The sequence below is a fragment of the Gopherus evgoodei genome, chromosome 9 (assembly GCF_007399415.2).
Source record: "Gopherus evgoodei ecotype Sinaloan lineage chromosome 9, rGopEvg1_v1.p, whole genome shotgun sequence".
NCBI lineage: Eukaryota > Metazoa > Chordata > Testudines > Testudinidae > Gopherus > Gopherus evgoodei.
Window position 1 is genome coordinate 96,498,769 of NC_044330.1, and position 22,676 is coordinate 96,521,444.

General features: G+C 41.2%; 1 protein-coding gene across 1 annotated transcript in view; it reads left to right on the forward strand.

Annotated features, from left to right (window-relative positions):
• The window catches only part of IL1RAPL2 (interleukin 1 receptor accessory protein like 2), a 556,734-nt gene that overhangs the window by 282,752 nt on the left and 251,306 nt on the right, over positions 1–22,676 (forward strand). The window contains 2 exon segments of the mRNA XM_030576453.1: positions 1,199–1,472; positions 19,051–19,237. Of these exon segments, the coding sequence (XP_030432313.1) occupies positions 1,199–1,472; positions 19,051–19,237 (461 nt within the window).

The window sequence follows — 22,676 nt, forward strand, 5'->3', positions numbered from 1 at the left end:
AAGACACATGCATGCAACTTAATTAGTGCTTAGAAACAGCCTTGTGTAATGCACTTCAAAATAAAATTATCAAGATGTGGATTTTGTCACATCTATTTTATATGCAACTGTTTTGTGCTCCTTGAACCAGTCCTGATAGGGTTAACAAGAGCTGAGAGGCCAGGGCATCACCTGAGCCAAGAAGGGCCAGGGTTAATTGGGAGTGAAGCCTAGCTGGGGAAGGGCTGGCAAAGCACTATACAGCCAGGAGGTGAAAACAGAAGGGGGCTGTAGGGCAAGGAGACTGCAGTCACTCTGGGTTGAGGGAGGTTGTCAGGGAAAAGGAGGAAGTCCAGGCGGAAAGTAAGCCCTCAATCCTGCCCTGGAGTAAGAGACTAGAAGATGGGGGTGAAGTAGCTACAGGGCGCAGAATAAGCTCCATTGGTAAATCTAAGAAGATAAGAGAGGCTCGGTAGGATGGAACCCAGTGAAACAGCAGCAGGGATGGGGACTGAGAAGACCTGGGTTGCTGGTTATAGGGTCACTGGGATGGAACCCGGTGTGGTGGGTTCCCCTCCCAGCCACCGGTATAGTGGCACAGAGACCAGAGCCGGAGCTGAATACAGCCTGGAGACTGCATTTGGACAGTGGTCCAGTTGTACTTCATAATCCCACAAGGGGTGGACTGAATGGTGACCTAGCATCGGGGACAAGTTCCCAGAAGAAAGACTGTGTGTTTGTGACCTGGAGACTATAAAAACAGGCTAGACAGCACAGCTCACAGGGTAGCTGAAAAAGCATCTTGTGACAGTGACAAAGATAATTAAAAGAGGTGAGTAGAGGAGGTTTAGGGGGTGGATTGAGATCAGATGCCAACATGCATTTTTGTTAATTACAGAACTCTAAGCTGGTTTTTCAGTTCAAGTAGCTAAGGTAAAAACACTTCTTATTTATTAAAGAGTTATTGGAAGTAATGAAATTCTAAAGAGGAAACAGAACTGAATGGAGCTAAAAATGCACTCTACAAATCACATTTTTTTCTATGTCAAACTAAAATCTATTGAAAACCTTCAGTTGTGGTTAATTCTGACAGATGATTCACAATGGCTTAAAAATAAAGATTTTTCTTTTTGATTGATTTTTATTGCATTTCACAGGTTCTCCACTGTCTTGAAAAATGTCTCTGTATCTAATATTTCTTTTATTGTTTTCCTTTCAGTTGATGGTTGCATTGACTGGTCAGTGGATCTCAAGACATACATGGCTTTGGCAGGTGAACCAGTCCGAGTGAAATGTGCCCTTTTCTACAGCTATATCAGGACTAATTATAGCATGGCCCAAAGCACCGGTCTTAGGCTTATATGGTACAAAAACAAAGGAGATTTAGAAGAGCCCATTATATTTTCAGAAGTTAGGATGAGCAAGGATGAAGATTCAATATGGTTTCATTCAGCTGAGTTGCAAGACAGTGGATTCTACACGTGTGTTTTAAGGTGGGTATTGTGTTGAATATAACAATACATTTCTATAGTTTTTCTTATTTAAGGCAATGCTTAAATTTAGCTATTTCAGGACTGAAAGGTACTACCAATTAATATATACTCATTATCTTTCTTTTCCTGAGCATTTGTCAGATTATTGCATTATCTTGGAATTACAGTTTCTCAAATAATTATGATTGCTTGTTCCAATAGTGATAATTAAATATGTCTTCACTTCCTTCACTGAGACCTATTTTCAAAGGTTTTTAATTTAGTCAAAAAAAAAAGGGGGGAGGGGTTTGGGGGAAGATGGCGGCAGCTCATTTCTGAAGGCTTAAACCAAAACAAACATTTTGATCAAATAAAGCTGGCAAATCAAGAGCAAATCGCATAACTGACAGACAGATTATAATTTTCTAATGGTATTTTTGTGACTCCTGTCTACCACGACTGAGTTAACTTTTGTAAATTGCTTAACAGCTCATAACCTGGTCTGAATGGCCCTGACATTGTGGAAGTGGCAGTCAAAGTCCTGTCTGATTTTGAAAAATGTCTATTCTAGTTTGCAGCAATACATGTTGATCGAATGTTTAGCGTCCCTCCAGAGGCCTCAATTCTGCAAAGCACGTAAGCGTATGCTTAACTGTAAATCAGTTCGGACATAAACTTGTGTTTTGAGTTAAGCATGCTTTTAAGAGCATTGCTGATGAGGGATGGCTTGCTGATTTGGGGCCTTAACTAGCATAGTACTGCCTGTCCTAAACATACGTTTATAGGGTAAACTAGGAAGGCACCTTGATTTTTTTTTAAATGCAGATATGTTCCTTTAACTGATTCAACTTTGAAATACAAAGGACTTCACAACTACCGTATATGTTTTCAATATTGCACCACAGTCGCTTCAAAGGCAAACAAATAGAAATGTCTCTGGTCATACTGCTGAGGTGGTCTCGCCTGTCCTGTGTGCCTCACTGCTTCTGTGTCTCAGGCCCTCTGTCGATCACTCCCAAGGCAGTAGAATCTTTTTGTCCAAACCTAACAATCCACAGCTGGTTGAAAAATGTCTGTTGAAACTTCTTTTTTGACAGAAGCTTGGGGTATCAACAACACGTAAATTTTTGTGGAAAGTATCTGCTTTCCGTAGAAAATTTTGACTTTTAAGCAGAATATTAATTAAAAAAAATAAAAACAACCTATGTCTGGAATGAAAAGCATCAAGGAACAAACAAAGGGGTAGATCCTACAAAACCCTTACTTACACTGGTAGTCCCACTGAAGTTACCCACAGGAATAAGAATTATTTACGTGAGAAAAGGTTTGCTGGATCAAACTTAAAATGATTAAAATTAAAGCTCAACTGATGCACTTTCCTGAAGAATTTGGTAATCAGAGCTTAATTTTGTTTAGTTAGCAGGATAGGGGGCAAAGGAGCACACCCGCTGTGAGGGGGAAATGGGGAAGATTTATATGTTGAAGACAGATCAGCTCAGTTGATGTATAATAGACACAGCCTGCGAACAGAAGTAGGTTTGTCGTCAGGAGGAGCTAGCATCTAGAAGTTCCCATTTGCCACAGAGATGAACAAGAAACATAGATTTCCCTTTTGGCAATTCTTGTGGTTGTGAAGATGTAGCCATTACTCCCAAAATGTGGCATCACTCTTCCCTCAGCACATATTCCATTCATCCTGTTTAATCACAGAAGGATGAAGTACCATTACAAAGGATGAGTCAAGCATGACTTCAGTACTGAAAAAAAATTCCGTGGACATGGAAGATAGTCTTTTACCTTCTCAATCAAGCGGGCTATGAAGTTCACTGAGAGTCCCCAGCTGAAACCACTGAACAGTAATTCAAAAACATATTAATACTCATTGTAGTTTAAAATTGTACATACATTTGGTGAACATTCATGCTTATATTGGTGGCAGATTAACAGAACTGGAAAGAGCCCAGAAACTTGCACAGCTCCGATCTGTCTACTGCCTTGCTTCAACCTTATTTTGTCTGCTTCTGATCCTGCTAGAGGCTACCAGCAATGTAGGACTGTGATGTTTTGACGGTTTGTGCTGTGGACTAACATCTAGCTGGGACGAAAGATGAACCCACCACACGCTATTTTTAGTAGTAGTAATTGTAAGAGTAATAGTAAACATGTATAAGAGAGCAGTATTGAAAGGCCTCAGTTGGGACCACTGCTCCATTGTTCTGGGTGGATAGCAAATATATCCCCTGATTCTGCAAAAGGAACCATATAGGTTGGCTCCTGCTGGTGAGCAATCTTTGTGTCCTCAGAGCTGGAGATAAGAGTCAAAGCAACTGATTATATTGACTTGAAGTCAAAACTGTGTTGAATCTGAATCTTTAGCAGTTAGTGTCTGTTTTATAAATATTTTCCAGAAACTATTAAATGTAAAGATAGTGGTTACTATTAGAAAGTCAACATTTGCCAACAGATTTCAGAGGCCTGGTCTACACTATGCGTTTAAACCGATTTTAGCAGCGTTAAACTGATTTAACTGCGCACCTATCCACACTACGAGGCCCTTTATATCGATATAAAGGGCTCTTTAAATCGGTTTCTGTACTCCTCCCCAACGAGAGGAGTAGCGCTAAAATCGGTATTACCATATCGGATTAGGGTTAGTGTGGCCGCAAATCGACAGTATTGGCCTCCGGGCGGTATCCCACAGTGCACCACTGTGACCGCTCTGGACAGCAATCTGAACTCGGATGCAGTGGCCAGGTAGACAGGAAAAGCCTCGCAAACTTTTGAATTACATTTCCTGTTTGCCCAGCGTGGAGCTCTGATCAGCACGGGTGGCGATGCAGTCCCAAATCCAAAAAGAGCTCCAGCATGGACCGTACAGGAGATACTGGATCTGATCGCTTTATGGGGAGACAAATCTGTTCTATCAGAGCTCCGTTACAGAAGACGAAATGCCAAAGCGTTTGAAAAAAATCTACAGGCTACACAGTGCTGCATGACAAGCGTAACGGAAAGCCAAAGAATCAAATGGACGCTCACGGAGGGAGAGAGGTGGTACTGAGGACTCCAGCTATCCCACAGTCCACAGCAGCCTCCGAAAACTATTTGCATTCTTGGCTGAGCTCCCAGTGCCTGTAGGTTCAAACACATTGTCCAGCGTGGTTCAGGGTATAGCTCGTCAATTTACTCCCTCCCCCCACCACGTGAAAGAAAAGGGAAAGAAATCATTTCTTGACTTTTTTCAATGTCACCCTATGTCTACTGAATGCTGGTGGTAGGATGCGATGCTGCAGCAGTGAAGAGCAGTATCTGCTCCTCTCCCCTCCCTGGTGGCAGACGGTACAATATGATTGCTATCTGTCATCATCATCAGCCCGTGTGAGTGCTCCTGGCTGGCCTCAGGTGAGGCTGGCCGGGGGCACCTGGGTAAAAATAGGAATGATTCCTGGTCATTCCCAGTAGATGGGACAGAACGGCTGGTAACCGTCCTCATCATAGCAACTGGGGGCTGAGCTCCATCAGCTCCCTCCCTTTCCTGTGTAAAGAAAAGATTCTGTACTGCCTGGACTAGCACAGCAGCGGGATGCTGGGATCCTCTCCCCCCCACCGTTTAATGTCCTGCCTGGACTGTCATAGCACCGGGAGGCTGCCTCCCCCTCATTTTATCTCACTAACAAGTCACTGTTTCTTATTCCTGCATTCTTTATAACTTCATGACACAAATGGGGGGGACACTGCCACGATAGCCCAGGAAGGTTGGGGGAGGAGGGAAGCAACAGGTGGGGTTGTTGCAGGGGCACCCCCCGTGAATGGTATGTAGCTCATCATTTCTGTGGGATCTGACATGGAGCAGCTGTGCTCTCTGATACACTGGTTCTCTAGTACACTTACCCCATATTCTAGGCAGGACTGACTATTTTTAGAAACCATAAAGGAGGGATTGACTCGGGGAGTCATTCCCAGTTTTGTCTTTGCACCCCCGGCCGACCTCAGCCAGGGGCACCCATGATAGCAGCAGACAGTACAGAACGACAGATAACCGTCATCTTACTGCCAGTTCACAATGGCAGCAGACAGTACAGAACGACTGATAACTGTCTTTGCTATCATGCAAAAGCAAACGAATGCTGCTGCGTAGCGTTGCAGTAACACCTCTGTTAGCGGCATCTAGTACACATACGGTGATAGTAAAAAAGGAAAGCTGAATGGGCTCCAGGGTTGCCGTGCTATGGCGTCTGCCAGATCAATCCAGGGAAAAAGGGCGCGAAATGATTGTCTGCCGTTGTTTTCCCAGAGGAAGGAATGAGTGACGACATTTACCCAGAACCACCCGTGACAATGATTTTTGCCCCATCAGGCACTGGGATCTCAACCCAGAATTCCAAGGGGCAGGGGAGACTGGGAACTATGGGATAGCTACTGAATAGCTACCCACAGTGCAACGCTCCGGAAATTGACGGTAGCCTCGGACCATGGACGCACACCGCCGAATTCATGTGCTTAGTGTGGCCGCGTGCACTCGACTTTATACAATCTGTTTTACAAAACCGGTTTATGTAAAATCGGAATAATCCCATAGTGTAGATGTACCCAGAGTTATTTACTATTGGATGTGGAGAAGAGAACTGTGATCTGATACCATTGTGTGATTAACTCTTAGCAAATCCTCATTTTGTAATGCTACCTCTGTAATTAGTATAATACAAATGACAGAACCATTATTTTTTATGACAGTTGCATTATGGAATGGTTATGTAAAGACACTGAATTACATATTTCAGCAGAGATGTACATTTTTCATGTAAGATAGTCTAGACAACTTGACACAAACTTTAGCAAAAATCTTACGAGCTCAAGTTCTAGGACACACTTTTATATGGGAGATTTCAGAACACTTTGTTCATTTATGTGACAAATAGTTTTGGTAAGAAATGGGCAATTTTTTAAATAAAGAATGTGTTTTCCTTACTTCCAGACATAAAGACAATCTGTCAGGCTTTTTGGAATGTATTACGCGGCAGCAATGTCTGCTATGTCAGTTCTACAATTTTGCTGCTTATGCCAAAACTTTCTTATATAATTAGAGATTTTTTCCCCTTATTTTCAGATTTATGTGGGAGTACTGTGTTTCACAGCTTTGTCTTGTAATTATTACATAAAAGACCACATTTCTTGCTTGAATAAATTTGTTTCTTCCAAAAATTTGGTAATGAATCCTTGCTCTTGTTTATAAAATTAGAAGTAGCTTAAAATAGCTGAGCAAAGAGCAATAGTAATTTATTTTCATTTCATTAAAATAAGGTTAGATGTAATGCTCTGAAATATAATAATGTTATTGTGATGGACTATTCACATCACAAACTGTGTAAAAGATTTTTTTAAACTAATTGAAATGAAATTAAAAATTGAGGTTTGGCAAGAATATGAAGGTCACAGCTGATAGAAGTAACTTCAGAAGATGATTTTGTAAAAAGATCTATAATCTGTTTCAAGTATTGCCTTTTATAAACTGTCTGATTCCAGATTCATACACTAGGATCAATACAGTGTAAAGAGAAGTACAGTGTACAGCAATGTACAACATCAAGGTCTAATCTTGCAAGAAACTCAGTGTTCTATTGTGGGGGCTCTGAGTGGATTTGGGAAAATGCCTCCTTAGAGCTCCTGGCAGGATCAAGGCCAGCAAACCAATTTGGTGGGGTGGGGTGAGGACATTGGAGAAGGTGGGAGTGAGTGTATGAGGGAAAGGCTGACATGACTGTGAGGATAATGGGTAAAAATAAATGTTTCAGTGATTGGATAAGAGTTTATTATACTGGGGTGATACCTGTAATGTTAATATTGTCTGTTTCAGTGTTTACAAATGATCCCAGGCCTAGGGTGTGAGAGACTGACAATATCCCCAACAAACCTTATGGAGTTAAGTTAAATGTGATTCAGTGAACGTGAACATCTTTGGAGTTGTATGAAAAAGGCAAGTGTTTAGGTAATGCTGTGAGACTGTGTGGAAATTCTTTAGCAGGAGACAAGATTAATGCAATCATTCCTAGAGCAGATCTAGAAAAACCCCCGTTCTCAATTTAAAAATTGTCGGAGACGGAGACTCCATCATGCCCCTTGGTAAATTGTTCCAATGGTTAATTACTCTCACTGTTTAAAATGTGAATTTTTCTAGCTCCAACTTGCACCCTTTGGATCATGTTGTATCTTTCTCTGCTAGACTGAAGACCCCATTTAGATACTTACAGACTGTAATCAACTCACCCCTTTACCTACTCTTTGTTAAGCTCAACGGACTGAGCTCTTTGAGTCTATCACTGTAAGACACATTTTCTAATCCTTTAATCATTCGTGTGGCTCTTCTCTGAATCCCCATTTGTCAACATCCTTCTTGAATTGTGTGCTCCAGAACTGGACACAGGATTTCAGCAGTGGTCACATCAGTGCCAAATACAGAGATAAAATTACCTCTCTACCATAGGTGCTTGAACTAGGGGTACTGGGGGTGCTGCTGCAGCCCCTGGCTTGAAGTGGTTTCCCTCATGTTCAGTGTTTACAGTCTGGTTCAATGGCTCCCAACACCCCCACTATACGAATTTGTTCCATCATCCCTGTTCTTTACTCCAAGATTTCCCTGTTTATGCATCCCAGCATGCATTAGCTCTTTTGGCCAAAATGTCCCACTGGGTGCTCATGTTCAGCTAATTATCTGCCACAACCCTCAAGCCTTTTTGGAAACACTGCTTCCCGGAATAAGGTCCCCGTTCCTGTATGCCTGGCCTCCATTCTTTGTTCTAAGATATTTACATTTACATTTAGACATACTAAAATACATTTTGTTGGCTTGTGCTCACTTCACCAAGCAATCTAGATCACTTTGAATCAGTGGCAATACTACACATATACATGTGTGTGTATATGTGTGTATATATACATACACACACACACACATGCACACTTATTTATGTGAGGTATATTATATGATTAATTCCTGCATTAAGCTAATTTCCTTTTCTCATAGTACATTTTGACATTGACTTAACATTTCGTTGCAATGCTAACTAAAGTGCTTCCCCCCCCCCCGAAATGATGAGCATGAATCTAGCATGTTAGTCTTGACCTTGCAAACACTTATACATGCGTTTAGCTTTATGCGTGTGAAGTGTCAGAGGGCAGGTCTGCACTGGGAGCATTACATCGGGGCAGCTGCATCTCTGCAGCGCGTCTGGTGAGGTCGCTGCATGGCGATGGGAGAGCAGTCTCCAGTCGGTATAATTACTCCAAAGCTATGTCTGTGGGAAAACGTCTTCTGCCAACATAGCGCTGGTGTGGACAGCACTTATGTCACTGTAACTTTTGTCATGGGGGGGGTCTTTTTCACACCTCTCAGTTATGTATGTTAGATTGACTTAAGCAGCAGTATAGATCTTCCCAGAATGACTTCAATGGGACTGTTTGTGGGAATACATTTTTCCCATGCATAAGTGTTTGCAGATCAGGGACTAAAATAGCAATAGGATTTGATTAAGCCTGTAAAGGGCCTTGATTGACAGCATATTTGTGTCATGACCGAGCCCAGATCCACCCCATGACATTCAAGTCATGACTTTATAGCACAATATATACACAGGGGCTGGATATACTATTAAACTTCTACTGCCGGCTGATGTGACTTCAGTTAAGGTTGTCAGCACTTCCATTATAGAGCTTCATTTTTCAGGTACTTACAAATCAACTGTAAAAAATTGACTCTGGACTGAAACATTCGCTGCAAGGTCTCAGGGGCTAAAACACCAAACCAGAACACGTAAACTGAAATTGGACTAAATCAGTGCGCCATTTACAAAGTCATGCGTATGGAAAAAGTTGAGCTGGCAGCTCGCATGCTGCTTTGCCCTCTGACAAAATAAACATGGTTTTGATTCCCCAAGTCATACTGAAAGGGTTTGGCTTTTTGGGGGGAGAGGCAGTAGAGGGAATAACTGGACCTTATTGTCCCCTCTCGTGCTGAAAACCCAGTCTCAACAACCTTTACCAACTCTTCCATCAGTGGCAGGGCTTCTCTCCCCTATCTCCCCTGCTGAAAGCAAACTAAGCTACAATGCTTGTTTTGTCTGCTTGAAGGGGAATATACAGGAGTCCTGTACAAAAAACAAAACGCCTCCTCTTTAAAGTAAAACACTTCTATCATTAATGTTCATTGGTAAAAGTAGTGTGTGTGTGTGTGTGTGTGTGTGTGTGTGTGTGTGTGTGTGTGTGTGTGTGTGTGTGTGTGTGTGTGTGTGTGAGAGAGAGAGAGTGAGGGGAAGGTGGGGACAGACTTGCTTGTGGTCTTTGTGAGTAAAGGAAGAAATAAATCCTCCAAACTCCAGTTCTGTATTGGACTTCAGAGAACCCCCAAAATAAAAGTGTTAATGAGCTTTCTTTCTACCATTCTTTGTCTTGTCTATATAGATTGCAAGCTCTACAGAGTTTTCAAAGTGCATGTATAGCACCTACCACCTTGGTTGGGGCTCAAAGAGCTATCATAATAGAACTTATAATAATATAAATAAAAAATAGATGGACACTTTTGTAAAGCACCAGGTCGTTGAATGAGTCTGGAGCATATACACAGTCAATGCAAATCTGTCTTAGAGGGTTTTCCTGTAGAGGGTGTCAGCAAGACTTCTCTCACCTGATGGCCCCTCATATCACATTGCATGTATGGAAGGCAAGCAGAGCTAAAGAACACACTGCAAAGAGGTTCCAACAAATAGTGCATCTCAGGAATGCTCTGAAATCCCATCTTTTCTGTAAAAATAAATAAATAAATAAATAAAAATGGCCTTTAAGTCCTTTGCAACCAGCCAAAAGACAAAAGGGGGGTTAGACAAATTCTTTGCATCCAAAAAAGGTACGAGGGCTAAAACACTCCACAAATACGTGAATTGTGAGGCCACTTTCTCTGCTGTCCCTTTTAAAACGTCTGTGTTGGGGAGTTAATATGGTCCTCCCAAAGCTAATGAAACCTCCTTATGAGGCACCTAAATCTCATGAGCTAAGTTTTTAACATGGCCATTCATTTGGTTGGCAGCAGCATCTCCAACTTGCAGAGGAGACTTGAACACCCTATGCTAAATTTTTCATGGATGTGGGGTGTCGAGGGGAGAATAAGAACAGCAGTACTGAGTTAGACCAAAGGTCCATGTAGCCTAGTATCCTGTCTACCGACAGTGGCCAATGCTAGGTGCTCCAGAGGGAATGAACAGAACAGGGAATGATCAAGTGATCTCTCTCCTGCCATCCATCTCCTCCCTCTGACAAACAGAGTCCTTACCCCATCCAGGCTAATAGCCATTAATGGACTTAACCTCCATGAATTTATTCAGTTCTCTTTTAAACGCTGTGATAGCCCTAGCTTTCACAATCTCCTCAGGTAAGGAGTTCCACAAGTTGTCTGTGCGCTGTGGAAAGAAGAATTTCCTTTTATTTGTTTTAAACCTGCTTCCCATTAATTTCTTGTATTATGGGAATAAGTAAATAACTTTTCCTCATCTACTTTCTCCTAAATCTCCTAAATCCCTCTGAAAGGTTGCTAGAGTTTCAACTTAATCACTCTATACCTGCTTCCATCTGGCAAGTGCTTTCCCTGTAATCTACTGTGAAAAGGTTTCTAAGTTACCATTTCAAATTCACTAAAGCCTTTACATTTAGAGTGTTCATCTAGCTTATTATTACTTATGATCAGAGGTGCTGGAACAAATTTTATAGTGGAGGTGCTGAGAGCCATTGAACCAAACTGTAAACCCTGAATATGATGGAAAACACTTCGAGCCAGGGGCTGCAGCAGCACCCCTAGTTCCAGCAGCTATGCTTATGGTCCTGGAACAATAGGTCAAGCATCCAGGAGAAGGCCATCCAAACAGTTGTCTGATTGCACCTCTCTGTTTTATCACACACAGACCTGCTACCCCAAGGCATTTTGTCAGCTTCCATAGCTAACGCATCCGGGACATTCTTCTAGCAGTCTCATGGATTTCATACTCTCTTTTTACATGGAGTCAGCCTTCTACTGTATTTCCAGGCTTTGTTTATCAGTGTGACAGGACCCGTTCCTGAATGAATGACCAACTCTCTTTCAGTTATTTTAGGGAGTAGCCATGCTTTGTTCCCCCTACCATTTACTTTTGATAGAGGGTCAGAAATTGTGGGGAAGGGGAGAGTGGGACACACAGCCACCACTCACTCCCTACCACAAGTACTTCCAAAAGGGAGGTACCTTCCTTTCCCTTGTTTTCCCCTGCCTTATGTTATGTGGGTGTGGGTGTCCTTTGAGATAGTAAGGTTTGGCCCCCATGTAACAGTCAATTGCATTTGATTTGAAATGACAAAATTCTCAAAAGACCCAAAGTTTGTAAAAGGGAATCAATATGGGGGAAGGAATGGCACAGTGGTTTGAGCATTGGCTTGCTAAATCCAGGGTTGTGGGTTCAATCCTTGGGTGGGCCACTTAGGGGTCTGGGGCAAAAATCAGTCCTTGGTCCTGCCAGTGAAGGCAGGGGGCTGGACTCAGTGACCTTTCAAGGTCCCTTCCAGTCCTAGGAGATAGATATATCTCCTTTTATTATTATATGATCAAAATGTAGGGTGCTGGGTCCAAAGGGGAATACTGTGTTAAATTGACAGATGAGTCTGAGAATTTGATCTACTGTAGTGTATTTCTCTTTTACTGGTGTATTACTCTTTTCACAGGTCACTAACAGGAGGAACATCAGCACGAGCAGTTCTCTTTGTAAATTAACATAATTAAATGCACATTATGCTTTCTTCATGCAGACTTTTTTTTAAACCCTATCAGATAATAAATGATCTATTATTTTAGTTTTTGCAATTCTCTGTGTTTGAGGAAGCGTCTCTCTTTCTCTCTTTGCATACACTGATGTCAATTGTGTGCAGGGCCGGCTCCAGCTTTTTTGTCGCCCCAAGCAGCAAAGCGGTGGGGGGGGAAAAAGATAAAGCTGCGATTGGCGGCACTTCAGCGGCAGCTCTACTGTGCTGCTTCATTCTTCAGCGGCAATTGGGTGGCAGGTCCTTCTCTCCGAGAGGGACTGAGGGACCCACTGCTGAATTGCCGCCGAAGACCCAGACATGCTGCCCCTTTCCATTGGCCGCCCCAAACACCAGCTTTCTTTGCGGGTGGCTGGAGCCAGCCCTGATTGTATGCATTAGGGAAGACTATATCCCCTAGGGGATTTATTTCCTTTGACAGAAGAACTGGTCAGGTTCAGCAGTATTTATGCAGAGAGCACTTAAGGGAGACTTGCTGTCCTGAACTTCAGTTTGTTTGTGTCTAATTAAGGTATGAAGGGGAACAGGCACGTTAATTGGCCTACGGTGTGGTGTGGACTGGAAGTGCTCTAGGTTCTAACAAGCAGCGTATTAAAGATCACAAAATTATTGGAGGGGGATCTCCTGGGAGTGGTTGTTTCAGGGCCTTAGATTCATGCTACTCCTGAAATGTAGCTTTTCTAGCACAGAATATATTTTAACAAAAATATCCAGAGATCTTAAGGTAAATTAAAGCATAAATGAATAAATGCTTTGGAAGGCGTATGAGCTCTCCAGGTTTGTGACATAAGTCAACCTCTAACTATTGGTAGCTATGAGGAAATTCCCCCTGGGAGTATATGCTGCCTATTGCAGAATTTCTTCCTCTGAAGCAGCTGGCGCCGGCTACTGTGAGAGAAAAAAAGTTGGACTCGAACCATGTCTGATAAAGAATAGAAGTTTTGATGTTCCTAGTCACCACCTGCAGTTGGCTGCATTCTGTATAATCTTGTCTTGTATTTACAATTTACCTTCTTTTTAGAGGTTTTAATGCATTCAGAGAGTGTTACTTGTCTGAAAGGACAATTGCAGTAGTAACGTATTACCAAAGGAGAAAAGGACTTCCAGAGATTTTAGTGTTGCTCAAAGGTTGACGGCAATATGCACTATCAATGTAATATTATTTAACTGAAATCCCATCTGTTTTTACCTCTGTTTGACCCTGAGCAGTCCTTATTTATATGATTGGGGTGGGGGTAATCTTCTTTCTTATTGAGGTGAACAGATCAGTAGAGCCAGTCAGTTGCTCTGGAGACAATGAAGGTGAAAACTGGCTCCTCTTGCTCCCCGCTATGGGGAGACCCAAGGACAGTCAATCTGCTACTGTGAATCTTGTCATCGTGTTTTTTGCTCTTCTTGAGAGTGCCCATGTCAATGATTACATTAGATGTCGTCTACCTGCCAATGTGTGCCGGTGTCCTCTGAAGAGAGCATTTGCTGAAATCTAGCTTGTGATCTAATCTATCTAAACACTGGACAGATGAGGATAAATTAAACTAATGTATAACTGATCAACCCAGACCAATATACTGAGCCCTCATGCCTCTACCATCCTGTGTTTGGGAAAATTCAGAAATGTTAGTTGTTCAATACATTTCTCCTTAATGACATGAATGAGGGCATGGTGAGGAGTAGACTGCTCTCTTGGATGCCATTGTTAAGAACATGTATTCCTGACTGTTGGTCTGTGGAGATGTCTCTGCGTATCTTGTATCCAAACCATCATTCATACTCCTCTTTTATGTTGGCCTGCAGTGACTTTGCCCAGGACAAGTTTCTTCTCCTTGGCAACTGGCCAATGGTGCATCTTTTCTGCATGTTAAAGCATAGGCTACTGGGACAGTGTTTATGTTTTATTCAAGATGAACCTGTCTTCTGACTTCAGAATCCAGTGCATATGACAGCAACCATCTGTTGTAATGTGAAAAGCTTACCAGGGAACAGTGCAGGAGAATGGAGACGCTTAAGGAATGGTGAGATAAGCACAACACAAATAGTTCTTCTGCTTGAAGGAATAGGAATTTGCATGCTGTTTCACTCTGGATTAAGGCCACAGCTCGTTATTGGAGGACCCACAGAACCGAAATCTCAGAAAAATGCACAAGGTACGGTAAAATGGACTTGTAACATGCTGCAATTGTAACATGTGGCACCTAATTTTCTGTGATAATGTTTCTAAACTGTTTTTGTTTTTACTAGTGAGATCCTGAGGGCCATTCAGACATTAAAGGATGAACACGATGAGCCAAGTACCATCTGAGTTTTTGATATAGTGCTAAGGAGTTGGGATTGGAATTACAATAGTAAAAGAAACAACAAACTCCTCTGCAGAAATGGTTGGAGTTGTGCCAAGCGAAGGTAACATACACTGAGGAAGAGAAGGAATATATACTCTTTGTTTATGGTTCAATAGACAACTACAGTGATGTCAACTGTCTTACTAAATTTTTTCTCTTGCAGGTATTGCCTTTTAACTTGAAGGGGTCAATGTGCATCACACTTTGGGGAGAAAGAAGGGCTTGCACATCTAAGAACTTTGAAAATACAAATAACCCAAAGCATGCCCCAGCAGGGTTCATGGAAGAATAAGGTAACAAGCTAGTGAAGGGTTAATCATATCATACATTAAACATTTTTCCTATTGAGGAAAAATACAATACCTGTGTTGAGAATTGTATGACGATAGTAAATGATGCCTTTTTCTCTAAACAGATCAGAAGAAGATAACCTCATGGAGCTGGTGTAGAACAACTTGAGACACCACCTGCAGATACACATGAAACCACGAAGTAACGATGGACTTGTATTTCAAATACTGGCAACACAAATTTGGACTCTGGAATTTATTGCTTATCTGGATAGTTTTCCCGGTAATAACTAGAGAGGAAAACAGGAGATTGTCAAAGTCTGAAAGTTGGTAAAGGAAGCACTTTCCCACAGATAGGTGTTAGTGAACCAAGTGCTCTTGACATTCAGAGGGAGATAGATGGTGGGTTGGTATTCTTTATAAGTCAGAAGTTGCTAAGTTCCCAAGTTGTGGAGACTCAGTTAAAGGGAATGGACTCAGGAGGTTGACCTGCACATAGCTGTTATTAGTGTTACAATGAGCCAATGAATGTGCCATAGATTTAATAAAGTTCAGCACTTAAAATGAGTAGGCAGCATGTTGCATTCCGTTAGAAGCCTGATTCTTGTATTCTTTTCTGGGCACAGCTTCCATTAATCCCCTTGTGGTATTCAGAATTGCATCTGCCCTTGAATATGTGACCAAGCTATAGCTCTGCAATTATAATGAAATAATAATAAAAAAAAAACAGCAGGATCACCGGGCGGGCAGAGTGAGTCGGGACATAGGGGTGCCCATTTTTGAGGGCCCCCCATTTGACTGGGGCCCCTGGAAAGGGGCACTGTGGCTAATCTGCCACTGCTGCTATTTTGGCCATGTTTTTCTTTTGGGTTCTGAGTTTGTTTGAATCCATAATTCAAAGAAAAACTTTGCTGAGCTGAGGACTGCAAAGACGTAGACATCATGATAGAAGGAAATAGTTTCACAAACTCCTACAAAGCAAAACTATTGAGCTCTTCACTTCCCCAGTCCAGGGAGCAGACACATTTCACAGTAGTACTCTGAGATGGGGAATCACAACCTCTGGTGCCAGTATTTAAGACTTTCAAATCCTTTCTCTTTGCAAAAAGAAGGTCTGTCTTTTCCTCCTTTTTCTTCTCTCCTTCCTTGTTACTAGTTCTCCCTCTTCTTAAAAGGAAGCCTGTGGAGGTCAACCCAATGGGAGACGGAGCAGCTTGAGACCCTTTAAGAAGTGAAAATGCTTTAGAAGATGCGTTTTCAAGGTCTCACATTTATTTTCTACCAGACATGTTCTCTATGCTGAGCCTACCTCTCGTCTATGAAATGAGTGCTCTGAAATCCCGTTAAGGTCTAAGATCATTTGAGTTGTACTTGATCAACAGCTGTTTCTACTGACTTGCAAAGTCCCTGCTAAACTAATCTATTTTCAAGGTCACATCTATAACCCTTCATCTAGCAAGCTCTCCATCCACAGTGGAAAACAAATTATTTTGTCAATTTCACTCATCATCTGCTATAGCAACACTAAAATAATGATTATTTTGTTACTTGTTTGTGTTCTTTGCAAGTACATTCCACCCCTATTTACTCTTTTTATATAACCTTCCTTCCCTGTTCCCTCCATGCTTAGGGCCCAGTGCGACCAGCCCACCTTTGTTTTCATTATATTGTACTAGGAGAAGTTCCTCCTTTCTATAATACAAATTAGTGAGAGTCATCATTATTTTTAAAGAAAGAAAAGAGAGGTAATAAATATAGGGATAACACTGGCCACTCTACCAGTGTCCTCAAGGAAAACAGACCAAGTCAAAGGCAGCTAGTGGAAGATAGTTCATCCAGTTCTCTAGCCTATTGTTACTGGCTTAGTAAGGGCTTTATTTATCATGACCTTGAATAGACTTATTCTGGCAGGTTTTTTTTGTGTTTTAAAGTGATGTTGCTCGCCAGTCAGTCAGTTTCCTCAACTCTGTGCCATTGTAATTGTAACTAGTGAAAGGAGTGTTACATTTTTAGGGAGTAAGCATTTTAAATAGAACTAGCCTCAGGCCCTGTTCAAAATGTAATCTCAATAATGAAAAATCGTTAGCAGAAAATATAGCACTATTAAATTATACCAAATAATGAATAACAACCCCAAGTCATTATCTTTACGAGCCTTGATAATTTCTACTGGGTATGTGACCTGTCTTGTAATCAAGAATAGGGGTAATCATCCAGGTAAGTTGTTAATTACCAATTGCTTTATGCTGCTGATTATGCATATACATCAGTTGTAACATACATGCACTGCTGTTGTGTGGGTTTTTAGTGCTCCATCACAAGATCCTTAAAAATTCTTCAAAGCTTAAGTTTGTTTTCCCATCTGCAAGGAACAAAGGGTGAGATTTTTCAAAAACACCTAAATGTTTTAGGGGAAAATTGATTTTTATTGTCAAGTTGCATAGGGACTTTTAAAACCCCTCCCAAAATGTTCATTTTTCAGCTCTGATAACTATACTTTAGATTAAATAAAACAACAACAAAATGTAAAAAGTCTCTGTAGGAGAGAAAACGCAGTGACACTTTAGTATATTTCTAGCTGCAGCCTCCACACAGGCTATTCTGTTTGACATTTTATTACCATAATGATGTGCAACAAAAGACTTGCAATTGGATAAACTGGGATTTGTCTTTGTCCGTTGAAACTCATCATAAGTCTAATTTGAGGAGTCTGAGGATCCATTGTCTTGATGTTAGTGTCAGAGGTTTGACCATTTGGTCATTGATCATTTTCCAGGCAAATGTGGCTTTTGTACCAGGTAAAACAATCTGAAACACAGTAGCTGCAGGAGAATACTGAAGCAAAGTGGTAATGTCAGCGGGAACTCTCCAGGACTCCCCGTGATGTTGTAGCCAGCCAGTGTGTCAGTCTTCCAGACCTCTTTGATTCCAGAAAACTTAAAGTGACAAAGTGATGCATGATGAGAAACAGAGCCCTCATTATAAGGTCTGTCGTACTTTGTAGTCTGGTCTTAAAGGACTGTTTCCCCCATCCCGTCTAATGAAAACCTGAATCTGACAGTCTGAGTTGCAACACTCTTGCACAAACTGTAAATGCTTGACAGTAACACCATGATAAATATCAGCATGAATTGTTATTGTGGTAACTGCTAACTCTGTTAGAGTTGTGAGTCTATAAGCATTTCCACTTTAACTTCATTTTCACATTCAGGAAGCATGTAGCTTGGTCATTAACATTTATTCTGGACTGACAGCAAGAAAAACAAGAACATTTGGATTTAACTCATGCACCCTTTCCTGGACTTCACCCGCTCTGTTTTTGTGGGAACTGAGAAAACTGTGAACTTAGATTCTTATGTTTATAGGATCATAGATTTAATGCCAGAAGGGACTACTACCTCTGTCCCGTCTGACCTTTTGCCATAGACTTTCACCAGTCCTTCCTTCAGTGGAAGGAATTATTCCTGCATTCTATGCATGATTTAGTACCACTGACCCAGAGGAGAGCAAATTGCATCCCAGAGTACTCTAGGTTGGAGTCACCCTGAGGGGAGGGCAGGTGTTGTCTCTGGGATCTATAGAAGATATGCCAGTGAAAGCTACTTGAAAGGGGATGTGCTGATTATCATGTCCCTCAGTTGCCTGGTTATGACTCCTCCACCCACTTTTGAGACTGTGCTGGCCCTCATTGGAGAGGTGCTTGCATATAAATCCCTTTGCTCCAAACCTTGAGGCCCTGCACCCTTACTATCGAAGGAGCTCAAGTGGGATGGGAATTCTTTTGGTGGTCTTCAGTGCCTGTCAGATCTTCCTCTAGTTGATAGCATAGTAACTCCTGCTGTGGAGGTGAAACCAGTTCTGGGAGTTGGACATTCTTCTCTTATCTGGTAATGAGGATCATTACAATTATGCACTCAGCTCAATAAAACAAATTGCACGGGCGAATGTAAGTTTTGTGTGTTGCTTCATGTTTAATTTGCATCTCTATAATATTTTCTTAACACCTGAATTGCACAGCATTACAGTGACTTATTTGAGTGTGTTCCTGAATCATATAGGTGAGCTTTTGATGGCAAAGCCAAGACTCGTGAAACTGATGTGGTAAAAACTAAGCTATCGGTGTAAAACTCTTCTCTGTTCTTGCAGAAACTCCACCTATTGCATGAAGGTGTCAATGTCCTTGACAGTGGCTGAGAATGAATCTGGGCTTTGCTACAACAGCCAGATCCGATATTTGGAAAAATCAGAAGTCACGAAAAGAAAGATAATCTCGTGCCCCGATATTGAGGATTATAAAACATCAGATCAAGAGCCGGAAGTAGTATGGTACAAGGTAACATGGCCATCTAATTAGCATTTTGTTGAATGTATACAATTACTTTCTTTGCTTTCAGTCTTGCATCCGATTATGAACTTTTTGTGTGTCAGGTAATGAGTGGCTGCTCTGAAGGACCAACCAAACCTAATGGTTCTAATGCACAGGATTTATCTATACTGGTGCAAAATTAACCAGCCTGGCCACTGACTGACAGCAGCTCCATATCTGTGAAGGGTCTTCCCTACTTTAGGAACTTAAAAAAACCTGCTCTAATAACTGAAATACCAGCTCAGATGTTCCACAGCCTCCCTCACTCCAATTTCTACACCGGAGGAACTCTGCCATCTCTGAATATTGCAGCCAACCCAACTGGAGGCAAGACATTTACATGGCATCAGCACCACCCTGTAGTGTGTCTGTGCATGATGTGTATACATAATACATGTTGAAGAGCACTGAGTTTTGACTTGCCAGACACACAGGTGCCCTGGTGTGTCAGAAAATAACAATTTTAAAAAAAAGAAGTTGTCATTCTATTTTTATTTACAAGATTCCTGAATATTTCAATTCACAGTGACAACCCATGCACTGTAACTCATATAAAAGCCATAAAAGCTTTCCCCCTGGTTATATGGGCAGATATGTTTAGGGCTGTTTATACATGAAATATGCTTATTTAATAAAGTATGAAGTTGTGCAGAAAAGAAAGTGTATGGGCATAAGTGTCTCATGTCCTACCCATGTACCTGCTGAATATCAAAAGGCTGAAGAATGCATTACCATTGTGTAAGTTCACATTGCAGAAATTATCTGACAGACAGAATCGTCAGCAGTCATGAAGTACAGTTACTCTTAAAACACTCGAGGAAAATGAATGCAAGAAAAGTGCAAACCAAAATCAGTGAGGAATTGTACTTGCCAGAAATGGGAACATAACTTTCATTTCTTTTCTTTCCACACATGTACATGTCTTCTGTTTCCAGCACAGAGATTGTATAGCATCAGCTTTCGGTCTGACAACTGACTGAGTTGTCACAATGATTAAATTGACCAGAACTGATATTGTATTTTGAAGATAACATTGCAGCTGCAAGACAATCAAAATGGACTTTTATTCTGCTTTGCTAAGAAAAAGAGACATTACTGGAATAACCTACTCCATCCTCCTCCTTAGTCATACTTAATGATAAATGTCATTTAATAAGTGCGCTAACAATTGCAGATTAGATGCAGGATCTTCATTTCTTAGACCCCACATACATCATCTGTAACAGAGCTAAAAAAAGTCAGAAGGCTTCAGTCACTTGGGATTTCAACATTAATGTTGTATTATGCATGATGTACGCAGGGCAGGTTTTAACCCATTTGTGGCGAAGGTTTTTGAAAAATACTCCAAAGAGAATTATGGTACTAGCTGTAATAAACATTCTCTTTTCCACTCTAAAGAAAGGTTGAGGGCCAGATCTAGAGAAGACTTGTGTTTCTGGTACATCCCTTTACTTTCAGAATATTTTTATTCCTATTTATTATTTTTACTGCGGCAGCACCTAGGAATTCCAGTCATGGGCCAGGTACCCGTTATGCTAATTGTTGTACATGCACATAACAAAAAGATAACCCCTGCTCCAAAGAGCTTATAGTATTTAGCCCATAATATTTACATACTCTGCAAATCCACTGAAATCAATATAATTGTAGTGACTTATATCACTTGAGGGCTTGACCCGAAGTTTCTGAAGAGGGTGTGTGATTTCAGACTTAGAGAGATTGAAAGAATCAAGCCAGCTAACATCAGTGACTGGGCTCAGTGTGGATATATAGGCACACACATACTATCAATCACCTTCTCACCTGCTTTAGATCCAGGTAGGGCAAGGGCTGCTGTGCTGAATACTTCGGCCATACCTATCATACATCTGGACAGTGGACATTTTCCAAAATATGAAGATGATAGTCAAATAAAGCAAGATGGTCCCCCAGGATTCTTCTCCTTCCCCTTGTTTAAGGAGAACTAGACACAGCTCCCACCAGAAAAACCTGTGATCATGATGGAACCTTTCAGTGACTCTTGTCCCTTGAAGGTCAGGGAATTTGGGCTTGTGGCCCCTGCTCTACTATGAGACAGCAGATCCAATGCTACAAGGCTGCCATGGGCAGACTTCTCATTGACTTCAGGAGTTCTGCATGTGGAGGTGCATTAATAGTAACAAGCTGCACAAAGCCTAACACAATTTGAGCATTAAGAGAATTAAGCATGGCTATATTTCTACACCCAAAAACAACGAGGAGTCCGGTGGCACCTTAAAGACTAACAGATTTATAACAAATAAATCTATTAGTCTTTAAGGTGCCACCAGACTCCTCATTGTTTTTGTGGATACAGACTAACACAGCTACCCCTCTGATACTTTCTACACCCAAACATTCTAGGAAAAATACTGACAAACCTATTATTATTAAACATGTACATTTCGTTTATAGCAGAAATTATACTAATGAAATGCCTGTTTTAAAGAATTATGCTATTAATGTCAATGTGACTCTTTCCAAAGCACCATCAGGCCTAAATAACTGTTTTGACAACATGAATAAAGGATTTTTTTAGATAAATGCAGGTGTCAATGATTAAATGAACAAGACTTAAGAACAGAATTACTCTCATGGGAAAAATAAACTGGCGGAGAAAAAAAGATCTATCTAGAAAGAAGAGCCCTAACCCCTCCTCCCCTCTCCACCACCTCCTTGCTATGACTGTGTTGAAGGAAAAGCTATGAAAACAATTAGAATGACAGGTGAAGGACAGATAGTAGTTATACGAGTCTGCAAAAACAGAGTAGTTGAGGTGCTGCCACTTAAAAATTTCAAGGAAGAAGAGAGAAGCACAATAATGAACAGCCAAGTTATTCAAGTGACGGTGAGTGCCAAAGACTCATGAATGAAATATAAAAATAAAGAGAAGAGTTAAAACTACCCCATCAAGACAAACACTAGTGAAAAACCAGAAAAAGAACGTGACCTGGTTAAATAAGAAATAACCATACACTTGGGGACTGATTATTAAAGGGACTTAACATCTCTCTGATAGGGGATCTAGTTTAATTTCCTCCAGAATATGAAGACTACTTTTTGTAGGGTTTTTGTGAGTCCTACTTTCCGCCTTTCCGCTCTTGTGTCAGTCGTGACCAGTGAATCAATATGTGTAAAATGAATCCGGGCAAGTAAAAGCCAGAACTTTCCATTCAGAGTTAGAGATGCTGGGTAGCAGATGGAAGTAGTAATGTAAATTAGCTAAAATTTGGGGAAGTTGTAAATCATTTTTAAATAGAAAATGTTTTGAAGTAAACAAGGAGATAAACAGTATTGAATAATTAATAAGTGAGTGTTACAAACCTCTCTGCTTGGTGCAATTCTGAATAGACAACCGTGATAGATACAAGCATTGTTTCCTCTACCT